Genomic DNA, 27,527 nt, shown 5'->3' with positions numbered 1-27,527 from the left:
AAATCGATATTTTCGGAAGAGCGGCAGGCGGCGGCTTACAAGAAAGAACATGAAAAAACATCGTATTTGCTATCGTGAAGGGCAGTTTCAAAAGCTGCCTTTGTATCATATTTCTGTACAGAAATAAAAATGCCTTTCACGTAATACATTTTCACACATTTTAAACATTTTAAAAAAAGCATGAATAATTATGAATCGCACATCCATAGCTAATTTGCACTTATGTAACTCTATATTTTCGGCATAGAACAGCGTCAGAGGCATATATTTTACCCTAATACCTACGTAATAACTCTCCATAAAATTTGTTAATATAATTTGCATAACCTTTATGGTCTGAACGGCATTTCTACATATGTATGAACTCGTTAGACAACGGCGCTAGCGGCGCTGTTAACTGAAATTTGTGCCGTAAAGATACCTTTAAAATGCCTTATTTTTTTAATGAATATTTTTGACGACCGCCGTAACCGATTCGCCGTTGAGTGATTGCGCCGTTAACCGCGGGCCGCCTGTAGAAGGTCGGGTAGTGGCAGTGCATTCCGACAATTCCACGGCTCTCTCGTACGTGCGGAAACAGGGGGGGACTCAGTCTTTCTCTCTATACGAAGTAGCCAAGGATCTCCTCCTGTGGTCAAACGAAGCGAAGGTTCAGCTAGTCCCGAGATTGTTCCGGGAAAGATGAACGGGTTCCTGGCGGACGAGTTGTAAGTCGTCAACAGCAAGTGTTACCTCTGGAGTGGACTTTGGACAACAAGATTTGTCAGAAACTTTGACGCCTTTGGGGATGACCGTCCATAGACCTTCGCGACATCAAGGAACACCGTCTTCCTCTCTTTTGTTCTCCAGTTCCAGATCCTCTAGCTTGGTCGGTGGACGCAATGCTGTTGGATTGGTCGGGTCTGGAAGCTTATGCATTCCCTCCGTTCGGTCCTAATAAGAGAGGTGCTGAACAAGTTCATGTCGCACAGCAATGTAACACTAACGTTAATCGCTCCCTTTTGGCGCAGGAAAGAGTGGTTCCCGGACCTTCTCCAGTTGTTAGTAGACTTCCCCAGACTTCTTCCTCCAGAGAAGTGGCTTCTCAAACAACCTCACTTCAAGAGGTTTCACCAAAACTTGTCCGCTCTAGCTCTGACTGGGTTCAGACTGTCCGGAATCTTGTCAGAGCGAAAGGGTTTTCAAGAAGAGCTGCAGAAGCTATCGCTCATTGTAGGAGAGAGTCTTCTAACAAACTCTATCAAGGGAAGTGGAGAATTCTTCAGAGTGGTGTAGAAGTGCTAAAGTCTCTACTTCTGCGACCTCTTTAACAGAAATAGCAGATTTTCTTCTATTTCTGAGGAACTCTAAGAAACTGGCTCCTTCGACGATCAGAGGATATAGAGCCATGCTCTCTTCGGTTTTTCAACATCGAGGTTTGGATATTTCCTCCAATTCAGATCTGTCGGACCTCATTAGGTCTTTCGAAACCACTAAGCTCCCGCAGGATACAGTGGCTTGGAACTTAGATGTGGTGCTTAAGTTCCTCATGTGGCCACCGTTTGAGCCTTTGAAGTCGGCTTCACTCAGGAACTTGACTAAGAAGGCACTTTTTCTTATTGCACTAGCTTCTGCTAAGCGTGTCAGCGAATTGCACGCTATAGACAAAAGAGTCGGTTTCTCTCAAGGCAATGCTGTATTTTCGGTATCTTTGACCTTTCTAGCCAAAAATGAGAATCCTTCTAATCCTTGGCCGAGGAGTTTTGTGGTAAGGAACTTATCTGATTTGGTTGGACATGAGGAGGAAGAAAGGCTCTTATGTCCAGTCAGGGCATAAGCAGTTAAGCATATCTGTTTGCCACTAAGGGTATTAGAGGACAATCTTCTAATTCTAAGCTCTGGACCTCGGTTCAAAATCCCTCTCGTCCTCCTTCTAAGAATGCTATATCGTTCTTTATTAGAGAGCTTATCAGGGAAGCTCACTCGCAGTCCGAGAACGACAATCTTTCCGTTCTGAGAGTTAAAGCTCACGAGGTTAGAGCAGTGGCAACTTCTTTAGCATTCAGAAAGAATTTATCTTTAGCTTCAATTCTTCAGAGCACGTTCTGGAGATCGAATTCGGTTTTTGCGAGTCCTTATCTCAAAGAGATAGAAACGGTTTTCGAGAATTGTAAAACGTTAGGTCCGGTGGCGGTTTCTGGCATGGTGTTGGGAGAAACGGCACAGGGATCGTCACCTCTATGCTAACTTTTTCACCTTGAATAGGTTGTCGAGTTCAAGGGAAGCTGGGGGTACTGAGTACCTGGGATACTTACCAGTCTGTTAGGTCAGATTTTACAATGGTTGGGTATATATGTTTTTAAATCTGGTGTTGGTGACAAATGTTTTGTATGATTGAATTTCTGGTCTTAGCCCAGGGCAAGGGCAATCTTTGTTGTTACTATCCTCCGTCAGTCAGCCTTGACTCGCTTGAACTACGGAAGGATTCCACTCCTGTAGAGGCTAACTTTGGTCAAATTCCAATTCCTCTACAATAGTAAGAAGAGCACCGACCAGAGGCAGTAACAGTCTGCTGTAGCTCTCTTACAAGGTAAGGTACAACAGACACCTTGAGTGTTTACTGGTATTGTAATAAATGTAACCATTTAGAAATACTAGTGGTCCACTGAATCCCACCTTCCCATAAATGTCTAATCAGCTGTATAATTGTTCGGATAAGACACTACAATAAAAATGAAATTTTCATTATTAAAATGAAGTTTTTTTTATTGTATACTTACCGAACAATTATGATTATACCCACCCTCCTCCCCTTAGGTGGACGGACGGGCAGAAAGAATTGGATTCACCTGGGCAGTTGTACCTGGTTCTCCCGCGAGTGGAGGGAGATGACGTCATCACCACCAGTGTTGGCGACGCTACGCGCTAAATTTGAATTTAGTATCCTGCCGCTCGTGGAAATCACGGCTGTAATAATTGTTCGGTAAGTATACAATAACAAAACTTCATTTAATAATGAAAATTTCATTTTTATTTTTACTCCCGAATGCCCTTGCTCATCGTGTGCTAACTTCAAAACTAGTTCACGAAGATTCCTAGGAACCACTAATTGTTCGGTGATTTCCCCTTTACTACCTGACTTAGGTCGAACATAACGACACAAAACTTTGTCCTTTAAACAAAAAGTTTCCTTACACACATCATCGAGATCATCATCCAGCTCACACTCAAAAATTCGGGTTAGTGTCTCATCCTCTCTCTGTAACTTGACTAGGCTCATCCTTATTCACGAGGTTAGCACCTAATTCATCACCTTAACTAATGCTAGATACCGGTACATTTGCCACACTTATGCCAAGATCAACGTCGCTACCTCTATCACACTCGTTCGAATCCACGAACAAATTATGTCTGTAGTCTACGTCTGTATCTAAACCCGACTTAGTTACTACCATTTCAGGCACTGGAATATCCCTCACAACAGGATTCACATTCTTGGATAAAGCTAAGTCATTACCGACAATAATGCCAACGCCATCAATGGGCAAACTGTCAACAACTGCAAGTTTCACTTCTCCTGACACTACCTGACTTTCTAAATTCAACTTTAACAAAGGACAAAGAACACAAGTGTTAGGAAATCCACCTAACATGACTTTTTCTTCCAAATTGATTTCTGCCCTGTTTGGCACACACACACTCCTAATCAGTGAGACAGCAGCACCTGTGTCTCGAAGCAAGACTACTTCTCTCGAACACACTCCTCCAAGAGAGGAAACTACGTCTTCTGACAAAAATTCACCAAAAATTTTCCTAGTTGCCCTCATCACATCATTCCTACTTGATGAAAGGTTTACTAGCTTTACTGGTTTCTTACCGTCCTTCCTTTCTACTGCACAATTTCCCACTAAATGCCCTTTCCCATTACATCGGAAACAAGTTAATTCTGAGCCACTAGATGCCATTTTACAAACCTTAGACGTATGAATAGGTTTTCCGCATGTATAACAGGAATAGTCACTTTTACTCGCATTGCTATTACTAGGACTAAAACCTTTACCGCTTTGTACTCTACCAGACGAAGGATCATTCCGTTTCTTACCAACACTCAAATTATGAGTTAGACTATACGTATTCGTCAGCTAACCTAGTTGCTCCTGCAAAGGATACTTCTCGCCTATCCTCTATATAAAGCTTAATCTCAGGGGATACGTTATCTTTGAAGTTTTCTAACAACACTAAGTTCTTCAAACTATCAAAATCCTCAACCTTAGCAGAAGTTACCAATCAAAAAACAGCCTTTCTAACTTCTTACCGTATTCTACATACGTAATATTCTCATCCTTTCTCAAATTTCTAAATTTCTTATGGTACGCCTACGGTACTAACCTGTGCGCGCTAAGAACAGTTTCTTTCACAATATCATAATCATTACATTCCTCCTTAGACATGCAACTATACACAGTCAATGCCTTACCACTCAAAACTGACTGTAAATATAAAGTCCACGTTTCTTTAGGAGAACCTACTCTTTCCATTAACTTCTCAAAACACATGAAATATTTCGTTACATCTTCCTCATCAAACTTTGGTACTAATTTCAGCACTGCCTAACCTATCCGCCTCATTTTTGTTCTTGCCTGTCCGACTGTTACGAGTACTTTCCCTTAACCGAGCAATTTCCAACTCATGCATACGTTCTTTCTCTCTTTCTTCCTGCTGCATTACCAACATTTCTCTCTCGCTGCATTTTCATTACTTCTCTCTCGCTGCATTTTCATTGCTTCTCTCTCTTGCTACATTTTCATTACTTCTCTCTCAGCTGCTCTTTCATCTCTCTCATACTTTTCTCTTTCTTTCCTCTCAACATACTCACGGAGATCATTCCCCTCTAGACCAGTAGCTTACCCAACTCGATAAAACTCTTTCACCATCTCACTCATTCTGGCTCTTTCTATATTCTCCCTGTTTCAAACTGTTAAAGCTGAATATTACTGGTCAAGGTCGCCACAATGTTACGGCCTCTGAGAGAGGTCCGCTCCAAGTTCGTTATAATGATAAACAAAAAGAATTCAACACCAACAGTTGAAACTGGGGATACTAATATAGAAAGAAACACTAACACAACAAAGGTTTATTTACAAGCTTACTAACAAAGATAAATGCAGAATGGTGTCTCCTATTTACATAAAAAAGGCAAAATCTTACAATGCGTGAACTGGGGAAGAAGTGAGGTAATTCAAATACTGAAGTGAGGTAATTCAAATACTTGTTGGCCAGTTTTGCGACTCGAAGCGGTGGCTTCACAAAGGAGAACGGTGGAACTTTAGTCGTCTTCTTGACTCCGTATTGCGGAAGGGCAGGAACTCCTCGAAATCTCTAGTAGAAAGTTTCTTCTCTCAAGGCTTGCTCAACGTCGAAAATATCTTGGTCGTCCACTCCTGACGACGACTTGACCAGAAATCGACCAACTCTCGAGAGCCTTTTCTTCTCTGATCCTTCGTCCTTCTTCTCTTATCTCACTCTGATGATCTCTGCTGCTGATCTCTCACTGATAATCTGATCTTTTGCTCTTACTTATGATCTGCCTTCTCCTACTTCGTCCATCGTATTTATATGGCATTCTGGGGGTGGGGCCTACGGCGAACGTCACAGACTCCCGAGATTACCGAAACTTCTTAGAAGAATCTAGACGAGGTATTGCATCGGAAATTGCAGCGTGTCACGTCATGTCGGTGACTGTCAAGTTCCACAAAACTCCTGCCGATTCTAGAACCATCATGGGAACAGGCGCGTCCAACACACGCGCGAGAGAGTCCGTGCTGCAGAACTTCTCAAAGAAGGGTTTTCCTTTCCTTTATCTCATAATTCTTTGCTATGAAGCGATTACCATTACAGTTCTCCTCCTCCTCCTCCTCGCTGCTGCTAGAGAACTCTTCTTAAATGACGTTATGTTGCATTGCCTCCAACTCCTTCAGGTCATCTGTCGTATGCTCCTCTTGGTGCTGCTGGAGGAGGTCATTGATGTCTTCCTCGTCGACGACCAGCCCCATGGACTTGCCGAGTGTAACGATCTCTTCAAGATCTGGTTGTAAAACAGTTTCAGGATCGTCAACCGTTTCTGAATCTGCATCAGCTTCGCCCATGTTGAATTCCTCGAAGTCTCGGGCGGATACAGCATCAGGCCAGAGTTTCCTCCATGAAGAATTCAAGGTTATCCTCGAAACCTCCTGCCAAGCTTGATCGATGAGTCAGATGCATATGACGGTATTGAAATGCTCCTACCAAAATTCACGCAAGGTGAGGTTTGTTGTATTGGTGATGTTGAAACATCTCTTGAAAAGGTGTTTTGTATACAGCTTCTTGGAAGTTCGATATCACTTGCTGGTCCATGGGCTGAGGAGGGGGTTGGTGTTAGGCGAAAGATAAAGAACCTTGATGAAAGAATACTCGGCTAGGATATCTTCCTCGAGGCCAGGAGGGTGAGCAGGGGCATTGTCTAACAACAGCAGACATTTCAGAAGGAGACGCCTCTCTTCCTATAAATTTCTTTACTGTCTGGCCGAAAGACAGATTTACCCACTCGGTGAACAAAAGTCTCGTTACCCAGGCTTTCGCATTAGCCCTCCACATCTCTGGAAGCTTCTAGTTTATCACTGTGTGGGCCTTGAAGGCTCGAGGAGTGTCTGAATGATACACAAGTAGGGGCTTGATCTTACAATCCCCACTGGCGTTAGAACAAAGTGCAAGCGTAAGCCCGTCTTTCAGAGGCTTATGCCCGGGTAGCTTCTTCTCTTTCTCCTCGATGTACGTCCGACGAGGCATTTTTTCTAAAAAAGGCCAGTCTCATCACAGTTGAAGACTTGCTGAGAACTGTAGCCTTCCTTGATTGTCATCTCGTCTGAATGTCTTGACAAAGGCTTGGGCCGCTTTTGTGTACGAGCTGGCGGCCTCCCCATGCCGCACCACCGAATGGATGCCAGTCCGTTTATGAAATTTATCAAACCAACCCCCAAGAAGTCTTGAAGTCTGGGGTTGCCTTCGATGTCCCTTCTCCTGCGTCATCTTCGGCCTGAGCACTCAGATCAGCGAAAATATCGCTGGCCTTCTGGCAGATTGCCGTCTCATTTATTGTATCGCCAGCGATTTCTTTGTCCTTGATCCATACAAGAAGTGGCCTCTCCATCTCATCATGCACGTGGATACTCTTGTTAGACAAAATACAGTAGTACCTCAGGATACGAAATTAATCCATTCCGAAGCGGCCTTCGTATCCTGATTTTTTCGTATCTTGAACCACATTTTACTTGTAAATTGCCTAATTTGTTCCAAGCCCTACAAAAACACCCCAGTAAATTTTATAATAAAGCTAAATTGACCAATAAACAATGAAATACAACAATTTGGACGACTATTCGATACCTAACTTAAACTACATATACTAATATGAATAACTTGATCACGAAGTATATAAAACGTGATGCTATGTATAATATGTACTACATACCTGTAAATAAAGTGTATTAGTGTACATGGTACAAGAAATACTGTACGTACATACGTATGTAGTAAAATGTGGAACCTTACCTTTTGAGTGAGGCGATCTCCGAAAGTGGCGACAGAGGAGGAGGACAAATGGCAGAAAACATGAACACTTGACTTTACGAAACACATTAAAAAATTACAGGAAACATTAACACCAAACTTTATGAAACACATTAACAAATGGCAGAAAACATTAATACTTAACTTTACAAAAAACTTAAAATTAATTTTTTTTTTTTTTTTTTTTTGTTTTTTTTTTGTCATTTTGATTTGTACATTTTTTTTATACTTTTTTATACTTTACGTTTTTTACAAAATTTCAATTTCTTCACCACCAAATGGATGCCAGTCCGTTTACAGAATTTATCAAACCACCCCTGAGAAGCCTTGAAGTCTGGGGTTGCCATCGATGTCCCTTCTCCTCCATCGTCTTCAGCCTGGGCAATCAGATCAGCGAAAATAGCGCTGGCCTTCTGGCAGATTGCCGTCTTGGTTATCGTATCGTCAGCGATTTATTTGTCCTCAATCCATAGAAGAAGCAGCCTCTCCATCTCATCATGCACATGGCTCCTCTTGTTAGACAAAATAGTCACGCCCTTGGAAGGTGTAGCTGCTTTGATGGCTTCCTTCTGCTTAAGAATGGTGCCTATCATCGACGGATTTTGACCGTATTCCTTAGCGATCACACTCAACCGCATTCCAGCCTCATACTTCTTGATATCTATTTTTTTCTCCATAGAAAGCATCCTCTTCTTTCCATGACTATGCGTACATAATTAAGTTACTAATTAAGTTCTCACACAACACGATAAAGTACAAAGTGAAATCACTAAATATGAATTTATGTTAACAAACGAAATCGTATATGAACGAACGAATTCCGCGTGCTTACGATAACGATGCTACTACGGAGTGACCGAAGAACGCTTTTATGTAGATGCACGATGAGAGAGATGCTGACCAATAGGAGAGCAGGATCTTACAGCGGTGAGTAGCATCAGGAACCAATGGGAGAGTGGGAGGATGGTGGCGAGTCTACTCAATTGGCGGTGCATGAGTTTTAAATTGTTCTCAGTGGTCCGGGCAAATCTCGGGACTTTACAGCAACAACCTTACGTAACCTGAATTATTTTCATATGTAGAGGCAAAAAAATCTTCGTATTTGCTTTCGTAACTCAAATTTTTCGTAAGTTGGGACTTTCGTATGTTGAGGTTCCACTGTAGTCACGCCCTTGGAAGGTGTAGCAGCTTTGATGGCTCCCTTCTGCTTAAGGATGGTGCCTATCGTCGACGGATTTCGCCTGTATTCCTTAGCGATCACACTCAATCGCATGCCAGCTTCATACTTTTTAATTATCTCCATCTTTGTCTCCATAGAAAGCATCCTCTTCATTCCGTGAACTTCAGCAACATTCTTGGGACCCATGGCTAATAACATAAGTAATTAAGTTCACACACAACACGATAAAGTAACTTACAATATACAAAGAAAGCAAAATTACTAATACGAATTTATGTAAACAAATGAAATCTATGTGAACGAACAAATTCCAGGTGTGTACGATAACGCTGCTGCGATGAAATGGTCGAGGGATGCCTTTACGTAGGTGCATGATGGAACAGATGCTTATCAATAGGAGAGCAGGATCTTACGGCGGTGACTAGCATCAGGAACCAATGGGAGAGCGGGAGGATGGTAGCGAGTCTACTGAGTTGGCAGCGTGCAAGTTTTAAAATTGTTCTCGGCGGGCCGGGCAAATTTCGGTTTACAGTACATATACCCTTTCGCAACCTGAATTATTTTCGTACACAGAAGCAAAAAAATCTTCTTCTCTGCTTTCATAACCTGGATTTTTTGTACGGAGTGATTTTTGTATGTAGAGGTTCCACTGTATCTTCAAGCTACATAGGATAGTACCCATATCATAGTTTAAAGTATATTAGGTGTTTATATTAGTATTAAAATAGGCAGTTAGCCTATAAGAGTTTTTATAGGTAGGACATCTTTGGAGTTTTAACTATTGAAGTGCAGGCAGTCACCGGGTTATGACGGGTTCGTCTTATGACGTTCCGAGGTCAGGGGCTTTTCAATTATATTCATCAGAAATTATTTCCAAGGTTATGACACATGTTCCAGGGTTACGATGCCTACAACACTGATCTGGCAGATGAAATATGACACCAAAAATGCAAAATAATCAATATTTGAAGGTTTTATGATGAAAAATGCCATAAGAATACAGTTTACACAGTTTTCAATGCACCCAAAGCATTAAAAGTAAGGTTTTCTTAGGATTTTTTACTATTTTCCGGCTTATGACGATTTTCAGCTTACGACGCGTCTCAAGAACGGAACCCCCATCGTAACCCGGGGACTGGACTGCCTGTAAGCAGTTGGGGTGGGTGTAGCCTAGAGTTTTTTGAGGGTTGTGATAACACGGATATTTGCTTATCGCGGGTGGTTGTGGCCCCACTGTATGTATTTCTCCATGAATCCCACCTCCTACAATGTGGAATTCAGCTATGTAACTTCTTGGTAAGTTGCATACATAAGAATGACATTTTTGATAATGAAATAAGATTTTATGTATACTTCCCAAGTGGTTACATGATCAAAGCCCTCCCTACTCCCCTCCCATGGATAACAGGGCATAAACAACTGTGTTTTCTGTGCTGAGTTGCAATACATGTAGCACTGCCGCAAATTTCAATATTCTAGCTGCCAATGGTTTAAAAACTATTGCTCTGTAACTACTTGGGAAGTGTATACATAAAATCTTATTTTATTATAAAAATGTCATTTTCCTGACAATGCAACCAAACCCTTTTTATCAAAGTGGTCTCTTACCACAACAGACCTGCAGTGAGGTGAATTCCCTATTATTGTTAATGGGGAGAGAACAAGGAAATTAAACATTTGACAATTCAAGTGTTTGAATGAAATAAGTTATTGCAGACTAGTCAACCATCACAATCTTCTTGTTATCTTCATCCCCATACTTTTTTCTGGGTAGTTTTGAGTCATTGGGCATAGATTGACACAATCTTGTTCTTTCTCATCTGTATATCAACTCCATTCTTCTGTTTATACCTTATTCCTTCTTTCGCTCTTCTTACCTGATGAATCATCATCTCTCTCACAAGTTAGTACTTCTGTCTTCTTACACTTGTGATGATTTTGATAAAAATCTAAACCATTTACCTTCCAGAAACTCACCCAGTCCTTGGAACCAGTGACACTGACTATCCCATACTTCTCCAAGCGGTGCCTTTGATGTTCCTTACAAGTCATTTGCATCATCACTTGATATGCAGTACTATCCTATCTTTGGTACTTCCCTAAGTACTATACTTATATATATATATACCTCTTAAACTTCCTCATCACTCAAGCTTCCTTGAGTGATATATAGCAAATCCTTAGTCTTATTCTTGTATGCTGCGCTATGTCTGTCCTTTTCATGGCCTTTTCTTTACACTTTTCCTGTCTTTTGCACCCTCATTCTCTCCTACATTTTTTTTATCCGTGTTCTCCTAGTCTAGAGTCGATTTTATCTTTCCTATTCTTGCCACACCTTGTATTTTCTCACTCTTATAAAGTTCAGATCCTAATCTAGCTTTATCATTCTCTCTATCTTATCTTCTCCTTTAGCTTCTCTTCCCTCTTCCTCTCCGATGCCTTTACCCATTCCATAAATGGTTTCTTTATTTCCTTCATCCTCCTCTTCAGCATCTCATTCTCCTTTCTTAACTACTTATTTTAAGCTTCTGCCTTCCTTAAGGACTCCCTTAGCTGCTCATTCTTGCATTGTAATCCATCCATTTTCTTTAACTTATTTTACCTTACAACAAATTAAAACACCCTTCACCATATGTTTTTCCAACAACTCTCTCCCACTAGTACTTCTTTTCTGGGTACAAGTCCACCCTGCTGATTACTGTAGCTACTCAGGCTGATGTACAGTAATGGGTTTTTAGTGAAGCAAATGCTTTTGACAAGTAATTTTTTCACACACAAATCCATTGCCCACCTTCCAACTTATCAAGCTATAGCTGATTCAGACTTTGCAAAGAATGAGTAATGTCCTTCCATAGAGGTGTTCAGGGACATAGATCCATACTTAAGTAAGTAGAAATGAGACATGTATGGGGATGGCTGCTACCACAGATTGGGCTAATATGAAGTAATGAATTTGCATGTGAAAAATTTAGTTTTAAGAGACTATATTTTTCTTAACAGATCCACAGAAATCCAAAAGGGCAAGTAAAGGAGCAGCTCATGGTAGCAAGTATGTGAGTGAAGATACTGATGACAGTAGTGAATATGAAGAGGTAGGTGTTACTGAGTCTTGAACTTGTGTTTTGTTTATTCTAAAATAATTTTAGTACCTGCAAATTACAAGGAAGTATATTCTTTTTCTAATATTGTACATTAACACCTATTTAGGGGAAAGAAACTGAGTGGTGGATGTCTGATAAAAAGCAATTGAATTGCTAATCGAAGAAACCTAAAATCCAGTGGGGGTAATTTTTTATCCTACAGGCCAGTAGATTTATTTATTTAGTAATAAGAGTAATACAATAACATCAGTCTTATGCGATTCGAGTTGCGCAAATTCACAACAGCGCAAACTTTTCATTGGAACCTCACTAATTATCATACGCGAGTATTTCACAGACACGGGAGACGGGAGTGCAAGTGCAACATTTTTGAATCCTGGAGAAACCCTGGAAGAGTGTTTGTTTCTTTTTCTTATCTAATTTATAAGTTTTCAAACTTTTATGTGTAAATTGAATAACATTAGATAATAAAACTAATAATTCTCTCTCTCTCTCTCTCTGAGATGAGAGAATTTTTAGAGTACATTTAGTATGTACTATGTTTATTAATATTTGCAAATAGTAATAATATAACTGTAATTACAAAATTCATATATGATAGCATTTTAAAGAAATAACCTTCCCATTTCACTTTTAAGTAAGAAGAACTCTTCTGTATCTCTCTCTTACTGAGTTTATGGTACATCTGTCTTTCTATTTAACCACCAGAAGCTCGAAGTCCAGAGAGTGACAGGAGGGAGAGTGTTGCCAGATTAGTGATCAATGATTTTTACATAATTCTCTCTCTCTCTCTCTCTCTCTCTCTCTCTCTCTCTCTCTCTCTCTCTCTCTCTCTCTCTCTCTCTCTCTCTCTCTCTCTCTCTCTCTCTCTCAGGACTTCTGCCCAGAACCAATGTAAGCCACTACTCCCTTAGCAAGGCACTCGGAATCAGTGACAGACTGGAGCTAATATGCCAAGATAAAGGTGTTAGCTTTTAAGCTTTTGGGACAGATTTATAGGGAATAGAAAAGTATATAAGAGATTGAACTCACTTGAATTGAGAAGGAGCAAAACTAATAGGAAACCTTCTCAACGGAAACCTCATGAAACACCTCAGTTAACTGAACATTCAAGGGAAGAAGTCAGAAAGCTTCCAGAATCTGGTTAGTAATAGCACTGCAGGAAACAGTGACAGTGAGGGAAACTAATAAAGCCACTGAGGACAAAAGAGAAGATAGAAAAGTCCCTCAGAGTGGCGCAGTTTAATGCACAGTCTAGTTGGAACAAAGTAGATTTCTGAAGCATTGGTAGCAAGTGAAGACTTAGACATAATAGGTATCACAGAAACATGGATACAAACAAGAGGCTACAAGAGACTTCGTAGGAGAGTACCAGATACTAGTTATGTTATATGTCAAGGACCACCTCAGTCCAATAGTGTAAAATTACAACCATGCAAGAATTGATTGGCATCAATATAAACAGTCTAGGGAAGAAGATAACTCTAATACTATTATGCAGACCTCCCCACCAACCACAAATGTCCGATGAGGAGCTGTATGCACTACTATGACAAGAAATAAACAACAAACTGCATAATAATGGGAGATTTCAATGCAGCAGTACACTGGGACACAATGACCTCCACATCCAACGTGGAAGGGAAGACTTTTAGATTTTGTAAAAAATTAATTCCTCCATCAATGGGTTGACAAACATACTAGAAAATACAACATACTAGACATTGTCCTATCAATAGAAGATAATCTAGTGTCTGACCTTTCAGTAGGTACAAATCTAGGCAAAATAGCCCATAAAATTATCACATTTCAAAGTAATTTTCAACATAAAAAAGAGAAAAAGATATTAATGAGATTAGACTACCATCAATAAGACCTAAAAAAGCTAGAGTGCGTTAAAAATGTAGAGTACGACAAGAACGCAGACATAGATAAGTGCTGGGAAGCCTTTTTAGAGGAATACACAGAAAACTGCTCTAGATGTACACCATTAAAACAAATACTAACAAAAGGCAACCCTCAGCCAAAGTGGTTCAACAGAGAAATTTGAAATGAAATAAGAGAAAGAGACAGATTGCACAAATCAGTGAACCCACACCCAACACCAGAAGAAGCAAGCAACCATAAAGAACTCTGTAGAATGGTGGACAAATTAGTAAGAAATGCAAAGATTAATAAGGATAAGAGAGCTGCATCAGTTTGTAAGGAAAACCCAAAAGAATTCTTGGCGCATGTTAATAGTAGGAGACCAATAAATATAGCATAGGTCCCCTAAGGGACGATAGAGGCAACCTGGTGAAATCAGACTTGGAAAAAGCAGTTATTGAATAGTTTTTTTACTAGTATTTTCACAATTGAAGACACTACCTCAATACCAGAACCTGCTATTAAATACTATGAACGGGCAGAACCATTGGACAAAATAATATTTACAGAAGAGTTCATTAAAAACACAATAAACAAACTCAACGAGTTCAAATCTTGTGGCCCGTATCAGATTCATCCAAGAGAGATTAAAGTGTTAAAAGAGGAGATAGTTCCTCACCTATATGAACTCTACAGAAAAATTAGAACAAAGAAAGGCACTAAAAGGATGGAAAATAGGTAATGTGCCCCCGTTTACAAAAAAGGTCCAAGAGAAGAGCCAGGAAATTATAGACCAATCTTTCTAATGTCGGTCATATGTAAGATTTTTCAGTCCATAATTGCAGATCAAATTCTGGATCACATCGATAAAAACAACCTGTTGTAAAACAGTCAACACTACTACAGACAAAACAGATCATGCCTATCAAACCTATTGGAGTTTTGTTACAACATGCTTGGTATTTATGATAGTAGTGGAGCAATATATATACTCTACTTAGATTTCCAAAATGCCTTTGACAAAGTTCCACACAAAAAAACTAATGATAAAAGTTAAAGCTTTATGAATTGTAGGAGAAAGGACCTTGGAGTCATTATTACCAAGGACTTGAAATCCACAAAATAGTGAATAAAAGCTGAAAAGAAGGTACAGAAACTAGTGGGATACTTAAAGAGGCAGATCAAATAGAGAAACAAGGAAACTACAGCAGCTCTACACATCAATAGTTAGACCTCATCTCAAATATGCAGTACAGTTTTGGTTACCAACGCTAAGAAAGGATATAGACGAGAAGAGGTACAAGCAAGAAACTCAAAGTTAATTCAATCCATCAGCAAATAGTTTACCAAAGATGACTAGAGAGCCTGAACATGTACAGCTTAGAAACACAACAATTGTGAGGACAGCTAATAGAAGCATTCAAAATACTGAGAGGCATAACAAAAGTAGGTTGTAACCTTTTTATGTTAAATGAAAACCAGAAAAGAAATAATGGATGGAAACTAGAACTGAAGAGATTCAATACATCCCATTGTGGGAAATTCTTTACATATAAGATATGTGACACATGGAATAAACTGCCACCAGAAGTTGTAAACAGCAACAGTATGGAATAATTTAAAAGAAAGCTAGGCAATATCATTAGAACACTGAATGAACAGTAAAACCTGCTCCTAGAGATAAGTAAGTTCACGATGTCTCCACGGATGAGCCAATAAGTTTTTGAGACATCCTAATCCTTATAACTCTCTCTCTCTCTCTCTCTCTCTCTCTCTCTCTCCATATGTATGTAATCTTCACACACTCCTATATATTTACCAACCATTTATTTCTTTGTTAAGGGTAATATATTGGGCTAACTTTTAAATGAAATTACAGTAACTTTAATTTTATTTAAAAGTTAGCTTAATTCTTATGTAAAGACAATGCTTCTCTCTCTCTCTCTCTCTCTCTCTCTCTCTCTTCTCTCTCTCTCTCTCTCTCTCTCTGTAGTTAGTGACATAACTAAAAGTTGTATCAGTATAGTCCAAATAAAAAGCACTGTTTGTTGATGAAAAGGAATTTCAGAACAAGGAGAAAGACAGAATAAAGAATTTCTTAAAAGTGGTTAAGAAGACTTCTAAAAAAGGGATTTTGACTAAGGAAAAATCTATTTCTGGGCAACGACCTGTGTCGCCCTGTGAAATGGTTCCTTTGATACTATTTCTAAGGTATAAATATTGCTATTCATCCTAGAGAAAAAAGAAACAATATAATGCCAAGATAAATGGCTCGCTCACCCCTAATGGAGGTGTCGGTATAGTTAAAGGAGCGAGTGGAATCACTACCAGAGGTCCCTTGCCATTTAGCTTCTTCCTTCGACAAAACCCCCAACTACGGAGGAGCCGCGCTCAGCTCCCGGTACCCTCTACTACTACCGTGAGTGCCTCCGACGCCTGTGACGTCATTCCTAAAGATAGCCTCCAAGCTTGTGGTAAGCTGGGTGAGGACAATCTAACTACAGGGTGGGATTTCACAGGGCGACACAGGTCGTTGCCCAGAAATAGATTTTTCCTTCGTCAAAATCCCTTTTCTGGGCTTAGCCTGTGTCGCCCTGTGAAATAGTACCAGAGAATTGCTAAACACCAAGCTTGAGGGACAGCACAGATATACAAGAAGGTAAAAACAAACACCTGTAAGGTTAATAGTATAATGATCAACTTAAGAATACAGTCTTACAAATTATCGGTTAACAGAAGGAACCCTTAATCATGGGTTAGCAACTAAAGATAAATAGCCTACAATCCAAAAACAAAAACATACAAGGTAGGCTTAAGACAGGATATAAAGTTGATATATACACAAACAATAGAACTGAATCCCAAACTAGAATAATGAATGTAACAGCAACACTCAAGGTAACATATATACATCAGAGGCGACTTAACTTAGTAAGGGTGCAATGGGGCAGGCAGAAGGGAAGGCTACAAGAAAGTTAGAAGAACTTATATAGAGTCAGGAGAAACTGTGTTTCCAGCTGCCACTGCTGGGAATTTGAGGGCTTCTAAGGATTTTAAGTAGTGACGTTTAAAAACTGTCGGAGATTTCCAGCCTGTATATTTCTTAAGATCGTCAAAATTCATATGTTGAAAGTAGTTAATAGAGGTGGCCACTGCCCTAACATTGTGGGCCCGGGGAAAGGACTCCGGGTTGGCCTGTTTAATGAAGTATAAGATTTGTTGTCTGATCCCTTTTAGGGAGATTGTACCACCCTCCTCTCTAATGAACAACAGACCTGAAGATCTTAGGGTTGTTCTACCTAAGTAAGCTCTCAATGAGTTAACAGGACAAAGAGAATTGTCTTGAGGTAGTGGTAGGATTTTCCACGAGGACCATCTGTCCTGTGGATCTTCATTTTTGGCTAGAAAGTGGCGATCTGGGGATAGGAGAACTTCCCCTGAGGGGAGGAACTCAATGTGACCTGGTTCCCTTGATAAGGCTGACAGTTCAGATATCCTAGCTCCTGAGGCTAGGGTTAGTAAAAATAAAGTTTTCCTCAGGAGAGTTATATAGTTACATGAATCATTATTAATGTCCGAGGCCAGTTAGAGGACATCATTTAGAAACCAAGAGACTGATTTAGGTCTCTCTGATGGTCTCAATCTAGCACAAGCTTTCGGAATGGAGGTAAAGTAAGAGTCCGTAAGATCTATACTAAAACCAAACTGGAAGATCTTTTTAAGAGCTGATTTGGCAGTAGTAATAGTGCTTGCTGCTAGACCTTTCTCAAACAATGATCTAAAGAAAGTTATGGCTAGGTTCGTGGTCATGACTTGAGAGTTTGAATCCTCAAGGAACTTTGCTAGTTTCTTAACAGACGAGTCATATTGACGCAGGGTAGATTCCCTTTTATCTGATTCCAAGAATGAAATATTCTGGGGGTCAATGTCTGCATTCCTCATGGCTGCGAACTTCAAGAAATCCATAAAGTTAGGGATTTCTGAATTCTTGAGGAAGCGGACACAGTCTGAGTTTGCACTAACCGAGTTAGTTTGGGGTTGGGAATCCGTAGAGGCCGGAGTCTCAACTCTAGAAGTAGAGGGAACCAGTTGCTCTTGGGCCATTTGGGGGCTATTAGAGCCACCCGGCCCTTGAATGTCCTGAGTTTGTTCAGTACTTTCAGAAGAAGGTTCACCGGAGAGAAGAGGTAAATCTTCTTCCATGTGTTCTAATCGAGGATCATTGCGTCTGTAGCATATGCCAGAGGATCCAGGTTGGGTGCCACGTAACAAGGAAGTTTGTGGTTTGATTCCGTGGCAAAGAGGTCTACTTGAAGTCCCGGGACTTGTTGACTGATCCAATTGAACGAGTTCCTGTCCAGTGCCCACTCCGATTCCAACGGAACGGAGCGAGATAGGGCGTCTGCCACTACGTTCTTGACCCCTGCCAAGTGAGTGGCTGACAGGTGCCATTTGTTCTTGCTTGCCAGAGAGAAGATGGCTATCATGACATGGTTCAAGTGGCTTGACTTGGATCCGCCTCTGTTTATGCAGTGTACCACCACTGCACTGTCCAGAACTAGTTTGAAATGTGAGTTCTTGGGCGGCCGGAGCCGTTTCAGTGTGAGAAATACTGCCATGGCTTCCAGTACATTGATATGTAGCTGGCGGAATGTTAAGGACCAAGTTCCTTGAACTTTTTTGTACCGAGAGTATCCTCCCCATCCTGTTAGTGAGGCGTCCGTGTGGATCACTAATGATGGTGGGGGAAATTGTAGGGGAATTGCTTTTGATAAGTTCTTTACCTCCGTCCAGGGGCGGAGACATTTTCGTAAGATGGCCGGGATAGAGGCTAGTTTGTCCCGTGATCTGCAATTCGCTTGGAACGCCATAGTACTCTGTTTATATCCTTGGGTTTGGCTCTCAACAGAACGTCTGTAATTGAGGCAAACTGGAGTGAGCCCAGGATTCTCTCCTGGCACCTCCGGGATGTTTGTTGTTGTTTGAGAAATTGCTTTGTAGCTCTTGCTATTTCTTTCCTTTTCAATGACGGAATTGATAGAGTGTGTGACTGTAAGTCCCACCGAAGGCCTAACCACTGGAATCGAGATTCCGGTGTTAGTCTGGACTTGATTTTGTTTATTTGGAAACCTAGATGTTCCAGAAAGTTGATCACTTTGACCGTTGCTTCCTTGCATTCTTTGGGATTGTTTGCCCAAATAAGCCAATCGTCCAGATAAGCCACTAGCATTATTCCCTGTTTCCTTAGCTCTTGTACCACTGCTTCCACCAATTTGGTGAAAATCCTGGGGGCTATGTTGAGCCTGAACGGCATTACTTTGAAAGAATAGGACCTGTTTCCTAGTTTGAAGCCTAGGAATGGTCGGAAGTGTCTGGCTATGGGAACACGATAGTAGGCATCTGTAAGATCTATAGAGGTTGTGACGGCCCCACGGGGAAGTAAGGTCCGTACCTGCGAAATGGTCAGCATCCTGAACTTGTCGCAATGAATGTATAAGTTCAGATGGGACAAGTCTAAGATGATCCTTCGGTTTTCCGAGTCTTTCTTTGGCACGCTGAACAAGCGTCCTTGAAATTTTAAATTGTTGACTCTTGAAACTACTCCTTTGAGAAGGAGGTCTTGAGTATACTCTATCAGTTCCGTTGTTGGTGTTTGATAGAATTTGTTGGTTGGAGGAGGGCCCTCTAGCCAACTCCAACCCAGGCCTTTGGTAACTATGCTTTTTGAGCCCAAGGGCTGAACCTCCACCGGTAACGGAAGAGGTACAGTCTCCCTCCTACCTTGGGACTCTCACTGTTGGCTTGCCGAGGGGCGACTGCCTCTCGCTCCCCGGAAGCCTCTTCCCCTACTTGCAGCCCTGCCAGATCCCCTATGACGAGAGGCACCCCTAGCTCTGCTGCCTCTCGCAAACCTGTTGAAGGTCTGAAAGTTTTGGCCTTCGTAGGTGGGGTTGAAAGCTGGGGAGACTGCAAAAGAGGTAGAAGGTTGAGGCTGCTGAGACTGAGGAGCCAGGACTAAAAATTGTTGCAGGCTCTTGGAGGAGGAGTGCTGCTGTCCTTGAGGCACTTGTACTGCCTGGACCAGCGTCTGCTGAGGAGTCTGGAAGGGTAAGAACTTCCTTGGCTTCTTCTTAATCCTCGGGTTCAAACCAGAGGATTCCTGCTTCCTCTTTGGTACGAGACCCCACCTGACTTTGAGGCACTGGTTGACTTTAGATGCCTCGTGCAAGACCTCTGCCACCACTGGGGCGGGGAAGAGGTCCGTCCCCCAAATTGAGGAAGCTATGAGCTTGTTAGGCTCATGACGGATGGTGGCCTCCGCCAGGACATGCTTCCTACAATTTCTCCTGGCGACTAAAAAGTCATTAAGGTCGCACTGCATGGTGTGCAGCAGACCTTTAGCCATGACTTTGAATAACGGCTCTTGCTGGTATACTAGAGCCGTCATTTCAGCCGTCGTCATGGAGGAGAGGGATCTTGCCAACCTAGTCCAGGCGTCGTACTCCGTCTGGATGAGGGAGTCCGACAACCTAGGAAGTCTCTCGCTAAAGAGGGTGGTGGTGCAGTCAGATTTGAGTTTGCCTACCGAGAAAGTGGGCACAGCACCGGAATCGGGAGAGAGGTGGGTTCTGTCTCCCGGAGTTGAGGCAAGGGCTCGTCCTTCAGAGCTGCTTGGAATGTTGCTTCCACTACCTTAAGGGTAAGTGGGGGCGGAGTGCCTTCCACCGGAGTAAAAATGGTGAAAGGACTCCTGAAAGCCGTGATGCGTGTGTTCTCGCATCCCCACTCTTCTAAGCTCCTCAGCAGAGTCTGTTGAGCCTGTTCCCTTGGAAGGATCACAGTCTCCTTGGGGACCTTGTCTTCCCTCATCATGGCTGCCTCCGTTAGGCAGACATAGCCCATGAATGGGGGTTGAAGGTTACTGGGGTAGAACTCGAAGTCTTCCAACCTTCGAGTTCCAATGCCTTCAATGGTCAACATTCCGTTGACAAACGGAGCATGAGATGCAATCCTCCAGGGATTGGCAGCCTTAAAGTCCGGCAGTAGGCGAGAGTCCGGCATTGGTAGAGGAGATGTCGGTACTGCCTGAGGAGTCCCTGCAGCAATCGAGTTCTGGATCCCGGCGATGGCGTTCTCCTGAGCGGCCAGACATTCCACTAGGGATTGGATCGACTGGCCGGAGGTCTCAACAGTGCTTGTGAGCTGTGAGAGTACTGTGCCAACCTTGTTGTCAACCAAGGTTCCCACGATAACTCCCATCGAAGGGAGGCACCTGAGCCCGCTCCTTCCGAGACCTGTGTTTGGGGGACCTCGACGCTGATGAAGAGGCCGCCCTTGACCTGACCGTTCCGGGGTGGGGAGCCGGAGTACTAGTGTCAGTTAAGGGGGCTGACTTCCTGGGTAAGAACTTCACCAGTTTGTCCATAGGAGACTTTACTTTGGGGATCACTGAAGTGGACTTAGGGCGTACCGCCCGTTGGTCTTCAGTGAAGCCCCCGGAAGGAAGTAGAAGAGGAAGGATCAGGAGAAGGAGAAGAGGAGCTCAGGAAAGGGCCCTGAGATCCCACAGAACCTGCCCCTACTGCACCCTTACCTGTGCCCATGGAGTCTATCGCCATGGGCTCGACGTCAAGGTTCATTGCCGCAACGTCCTCTGTCATGTCCTCTGAGAAATCCCCTTCCGGAAGAGAGACCATCCCCTGGATGTCCGCTATCAGTGGAGCGGCAACTAGCGGGTCGACCACTGATCCCTTCTTGGCACCAGGGAAGATGAGATCGGCCATGTCCTTGGCGAGGATGTAGGGGTGCCCTTTGGAATTGCGTCCAAATCCTCCAACCCAGGCTTTGAGGGTCGAAAGTGCCCTCTTCTTCTCTTCAACGGAACCCTGTAAGAGAGGTCTAAAATTAGCAAAAAGGGGACACTAGGGTCGTGACTAGATTCATAGTACCTGAATATATGACAACATTGTGAAGTATAGTCAGTATCGTCAGTATCACCAGGTATCGAACGCTGATGGAGGTAAGAAAAAATTTACTACGATGGAGGCTTCGCCTACAAGCACGTAGCAGGTTTGGCATCCTTCATGGTGCCACACAAAGAAGTCCTCCACCCTCACTGCGCACCCAGCATGGGAGCGGCAGACTACGTGGCCACATGGGTCCTGCAACATAGCAGTGCACCCAACCTCCTGGCAACACACAAGCTGTAAGTCAAAGGATACATGAGTACCATTGACAACCTCCGGGGAGGTACAATGTAACTATCCGTGGGTGCCGGAGTGGAACCGACGGATAAGGATTCTACATATAAGTGACATGCAAAAATGACTGCCAGAGTAAGCTCGGAGGCCCACACACGTACACGTAAAAAATCTTTTATGTGTAAGGAGGCATAACAAAACATGAACTTATATATAAGGTAGAATATAGTGATCACGGGGGGGGGAGAGGCCGCTGATTCCATGTTAAACCTCTCCTAGTTGCATGTGGTGAGGTAAGCTACTCCGTTGGGCCGGAGTAGTAATTACGAAATGAGAGGGGTTCAGCTCTCTGAGCGAGAACCAAAGAGGGATAACATGAGGCAGAACCATAACCCCCCGGAGTGAATAATAGTAAAATAATATAATATAATAAAATAATAAATAAATCCCATATAATATATATATAACAGTAAAAACATAAAATCAGAGGGTGTCCGTGTGATCTATCCCATGGGTGGATAGGCTCCCAGTGATTCCCTCCTCCCTATGGCTTGTCCGGTGGGTACGGAGTAGTACACCGGAGCTGATGAGCGCGGGGGGAAGGGTAGGGAGGGGGAGGTGGGATAGGGGAAGCTTCTAACCCTCCGTGGTCGATTTAAGGCCGGAGGGGGGAGGGGGAGAAGGTCCCGAGCCCCGATGAACACGTGAATAAGTGAGGAGAGCCCACCAAGTGGAGGGAAAAACCTCCCCACTATCCCTATGAGTCACCCCCTCTCATGCAGACTCGGAAGCTAGCTATGAGCAGCGAGTCATCACCCGGTAGCGTGGGTGGGCAAAGTGTGGAGGGGGGAAAGGAGGGGACGGGGGAGGAGACCCAACGACCAGGTGGCTCGTCGTGATCGACCAGCGACCCTCCCGGCCAGGTGGCAAACATGTGGTGAAGGCCCGTCGGAACAATAGAATGGTCGTAAAGACACCCTAAGGCACTGATTTATTGAGAATATCTATATATATAATGAAAAAATGCATATGATATCTAAAAGCTAGGCTAACACGGGGGAAAGGAAATAAAGACATGATAAGAGAAAGGTCCAAGGGTATAGGCTAATCGCCAATCCGTAGAAGGGGTATGTTAGCCTAACCTAACACCTAGGCCAGTGTGAATGTATCGTAAAACAAAACATAGGGCTAGAAGTAGGACTAAAGGGAGAACATGAGTTCTAACTGAATAACTCCTAACGAAACGGATGGGCTAGGCTAGGCTAAGATCCAAAACGTGCGGTCGGAGTGCGGTCCCCGTGAAGGCCGAACTAATAAGTAGCTAACTGCATGATATAATATCAAGAGGTTAACTATATCATAAAGTACTGCAAAAAGAGGATTTCTAATGGTATGGGAGACCAAAAGAAAAACCCCGACTGCCATGCGGTCGGAGGAGCGGCCGGGGACGGTGACGCTCCCACTATAACTCCTTAAGGTAATAAAACAGGGAAATCAGCAAAAAATGTGATCTGTAACCTTAAAGCAGTACTTAACTTAGAAAGCAGTAGCTGAAGACATCTTGTAAGAATGGGAAAAAACCTTGAAAGCGATCGCACAGCACAAGAGAAAAAACAACGTGTGGTGACGATGGCGGCTATCAAAGGAATGTCGTCACAGGCGTCGGAGGCGCTCACGGTAGTAGTAGAGGGTACCGGGAGCTGTAGCGCGGCTCCTCCGTAGTTGGGGGTTTTGTCGAAGGAAGAAGCTAAATGGCAAGGGACCTCTGGTAGTGATTCCACTCGCTCCTTTAACTATACCGACACCTCTATTAGGGGTGAGCGAGCCATTTATCTTGGCATTATATTGTTTCTTTTTTCTCTAGGATGAATAGCAATATTTATACCTTAGAAATAGTATCAAAGGAACCATTTCACAGGGCGACACAGGCTAAGCCCAGAAATACATCAGTCAGTCAGAAGGGGGAAAGAAGAGAGAATTACTGTACGTATGTAATCTTCACACACACCTATATTTTTGCCAACAATTTATTTCTTTTTTGAAGGGTAACTTATTAAGCTAACTTTGAAATGAAATTACAGTAACTTTTAATATAATTTAAAAGTTAGCTTAATATTAAGGGAGCATGATTAGGGTCATATTTAGTGTTCAGGCTCTAGAAGTATGCATTTATTAGCATTTTTAGAGACCCTGCCAAACTTACTCAAAAATTCCCTTTATGGAGGGGGTTTGGAACCTAACTTTGCCTAAGTTTGGGGTATTGCTGTACTCTTCATGGACTTCATAATATTAACAGCATGATTACAATATTTCACAGCCTGTAAGTAGTATCTCCATATGTGTGCCTCAAATTGCACTCTGTAGACATTGCATTGAGTGTCTCTTCGGTCCCTAACGCATTCCTTTTTACCTTGAGTGCTTTTTGCCAATCAAGTTCCCTTCCTTCAACTTATCCGCCAAGCTTCTGCATTCTTTTTTGTCTCACTCACTCGCTGTATTGTTATTGTTATTATTATTTTTATTATTATTATTATTATTATTATTATTATTATTATTATTATTATTATTATATTATTTTTATTTTTTATTTTTTTTGCTCTATCACAGTCCTCCAATTCGACTGGATGGTATTTATAGTGTGGGATACTGGGTTGCATCCTGCCTCCTTAGGAGTCCATCACTTTTCTTACTATGTGCGCCGTTTCTAGGATCACACTCTTCTGCGTGAGTCCTGGAGCTACTTCAGCATCTAGTTTTTCTAGATTCCTTTTCAGGGATCTTGGGATCGTGCCTAGTGCTCCTATGATTATGGGTACGATTTCCACTGGCATATCCCATATTCTTCTTGTTTCTATTTTCAGATCTTGATACTTATCCATTTTTTCCCTCTCTTTCTCTTCAACTCTGGTGTCCCATGGTATTGCGACATCAATGAGTGATACTTTCTTCTTTACTTTGTCAATCAACGTCACGTCTGGTCTATTTGCATGTATCACCCTATCCGTTCTGATACCATAGTCCCAGAGGATCTTTGCCTGATCATTTTCTATCACTCCCTCTGGTTTGGGTGCTCATACCACTTATTACTGCAAGGTAGCTGATGTTTCTTGCACAGGCTCCAGTGGAGGGCTTTTGCCACTGAATCATGCCTCTTTTTGTACTGGTTCTGTGCAAGTGCCGGGCATTCACTTGCTATGTGGTTTATGATTTCATTTTTCGTATTGCACTTCCTACATATGGGAGATATGTTATTTCCGTCTATCGTTCTTTGAATATATCTGGTTCTTAGGGCCTGATCTTGTGCCGCTGTTATCATTCCTTCAGTTTCCTTCTTTAGCTCTCCCCTCTGTAGCCATTGCCAATTGTCATCGCTGGCTAGTTCTTTAGTCTGTCTCATGTATTGTCCGTGCATTGGTTTGTTGTGCCAGTCCTCTGTTCTGTCGGTCATTCTCCTGTCTCTATATATTTCTGGGTCTTCGTCTACTTTTATTAGTCCTTTCCTTCTTCCCATGGCACTCTTTAGCCACTCGTCTTCACTGCTTTTCAGATATTGCCCCAGTGCTCTGTTTTTGATGCTGACACAGTCCTCTATACTTAGTAGTCCTCTCCCTCCTTCCTTTCGTGTTATGTATAGTCTGTCCGTATTTGCTCTTGGGTGTAGTGCTTTGTGTATTGTCATATGTTTCCTGGTTTTCTGATCTATGCTGCGGAGTTCTGCCTTCATCCATTCCACTATTCCTGCGCTGTATCTGATTACTGGCACTGCCCATGTGTTTATGGCTTTTATCATATTTCCGGCGTTGAGTTTTGACTTGAGTATTGCCTTGAGTCTCTGCATATATTCTTTCCTGATCGTGTCCTTCATCTCTTGGTGTTTTATATCCACTCCTTCCATTATTCCCAGGTATTTGTATCCAGTCTCATCTATGTGTTTGATGTTGCTCCCATCTGGTAGCTTTATCCCTTCAGTTCTCGTTACTTTGCCTTTTTGTATGTTGACTAAGGCGCATTTTTCTATTCCAAACTCCATCCTGATCTCCCCAGATACAATCCTTACAGTCTGGATTAGGGTATCTATTTCCTTGATGCTCTTACCATACAACTTGATGTCGTCCATGAACATCAGATGGTTGATTCTGTTGCCTCTTTTCTTGAGTTGGTACCCGGCATCCATCTTCTGTAGTACTTTTGTCATGGGAATCATGGCTACTACGAAGAGTAGTGGGGACAGTGAGTCGCCCTGGAAGATCCCTCTCCTGATATTAACCTCTGCTAGTCTTATTCCAGAGCTTGTAAGTATTGTATTCCAGTTGCTAATTGTATTTTTGAGGAAGCTGATGGTGTTTTCGTCTGCCCCATATATTTTCAGGCATTCTATTAGCCATGTGTGTGGTATCATGTCGAAGGCTTTCTTATAGTCTATCCATGCCATGCTTAGGTTGGTTTTCCTTCTCCTACTGTTCTTCATTACCATTTTTGTCTATCAGGAGCTGGTCTTTTGTTGGCCCCTACACTTCCTTCTGCAGCCTTTCTGTTGGTGGGGGATGTGTTTGTCTCCTCTAGGTAATTGTATAGCCTTTCACTGATGATACCTGTTAGTAACTTCCACATTATTGGTAGGCAGGTGATAGGCCTGTAGTTACTGGGTATATTTCCCTTATTCTTGTCTTTTTGTACTAAGGATGTTCTTCCTGTGATCATCCATTTGGGTGCATGGTGATTTGAGATACAATGCTGGAGTTCTGCTATTCGTGGGTGTAGGGCCTTGAAGTTTTGAGCCGTATCCCATGGACTTCATCAGGACCTGGGGCTGAGTTTGGCATTTTCTTTAGTTGGTGTCTGACTGTGTCTGTCGTGATCTCTGTGAATCTTTGTTTTATTCTCCCTGTTTCTTCTTCCTTGACTTCCTGGAGCCATGTTGCATGTTTGTTGTGTGATACCGGATTGCTCCAGATGTTTTCCCGGAGTCTCTTACTTGGTTCGGCTTCAGGAATTTCTTGGTGGTTGTCTTCACCTCTTAGTTGGCTGTATAGTCTTTTCTGGTTGGTTCCGAATAGTTTGTTCTGTTGGTATCCCTTATTCATGTTCATGTACCGTTGGATCTTATGTGCTTTGGCCTTAAGCCTCTGTTTTACATCTTCTATTGTGTTTTTTAGTCCCCTCTCTTGTACTTTGTATTTCTCGTTGAATTCCTCCCTTGTTTTCTTGCTTCTTAGCCTTTTTTCTGCCATCTCTTTCAGTTTACTCAAGCCAGATCTCATCACCATGATTTGCTTTTCCAGGCGCCTTTTCCAAGGAGGTTGCTGTTTTGGTTTCTGTTGGGTTGGTTGTGCTGGTGGTGTTGGTGTTCGAATCCCCATCAGTTCTGCTACTAATCTTGTTCCTGCATATGCCAAGTTATTTGTTTCTGTGATACTGGTGGTGTGTATTATGCCCATTATTTCATTGACCTCACTTGTTTTCTCCTTTAATTTCTTGGTGTTGTAGGCTTTCATGGAGGGGATCTTTGTTCTCTCTGTATCTGGCTCCATCCATTGTCTAATCTTTTCTACCCATTCCGTCCTCTGTTACTTCGTCGGTGTTTCTTCGTGTGTC

The 27,527-nt window shown here is 42.4% G+C and overlaps 1 protein-coding gene across 1 annotated transcript in view; it reads left to right on the top strand.

The window, feature by feature from the left end:
• LOC135213642 (cytoplasmic 60S subunit biogenesis factor ZNF622-like) overlaps positions 1-27,527 on the top strand; it is a gene marked incomplete in the record, with an annotated part of 424,578 nt that overhangs the window by 164,011 nt on the left and 233,040 nt on the right. The window contains 1 exon segment of the mRNA XM_064247682.1: positions 11,765-11,856. Within this exon segment, the coding sequence (XP_064103752.1) occupies positions 11,765-11,856 (92 nt within the window).

Source organism: Macrobrachium nipponense, chromosome 43 (assembly GCF_015104395.2).
Source record: "Macrobrachium nipponense isolate FS-2020 chromosome 43, ASM1510439v2, whole genome shotgun sequence".
NCBI lineage: Eukaryota > Metazoa > Arthropoda > Malacostraca > Decapoda > Palaemonidae > Macrobrachium > Macrobrachium nipponense.
This window is presented reverse-complemented; position numbering and strand designations above follow the sequence as displayed.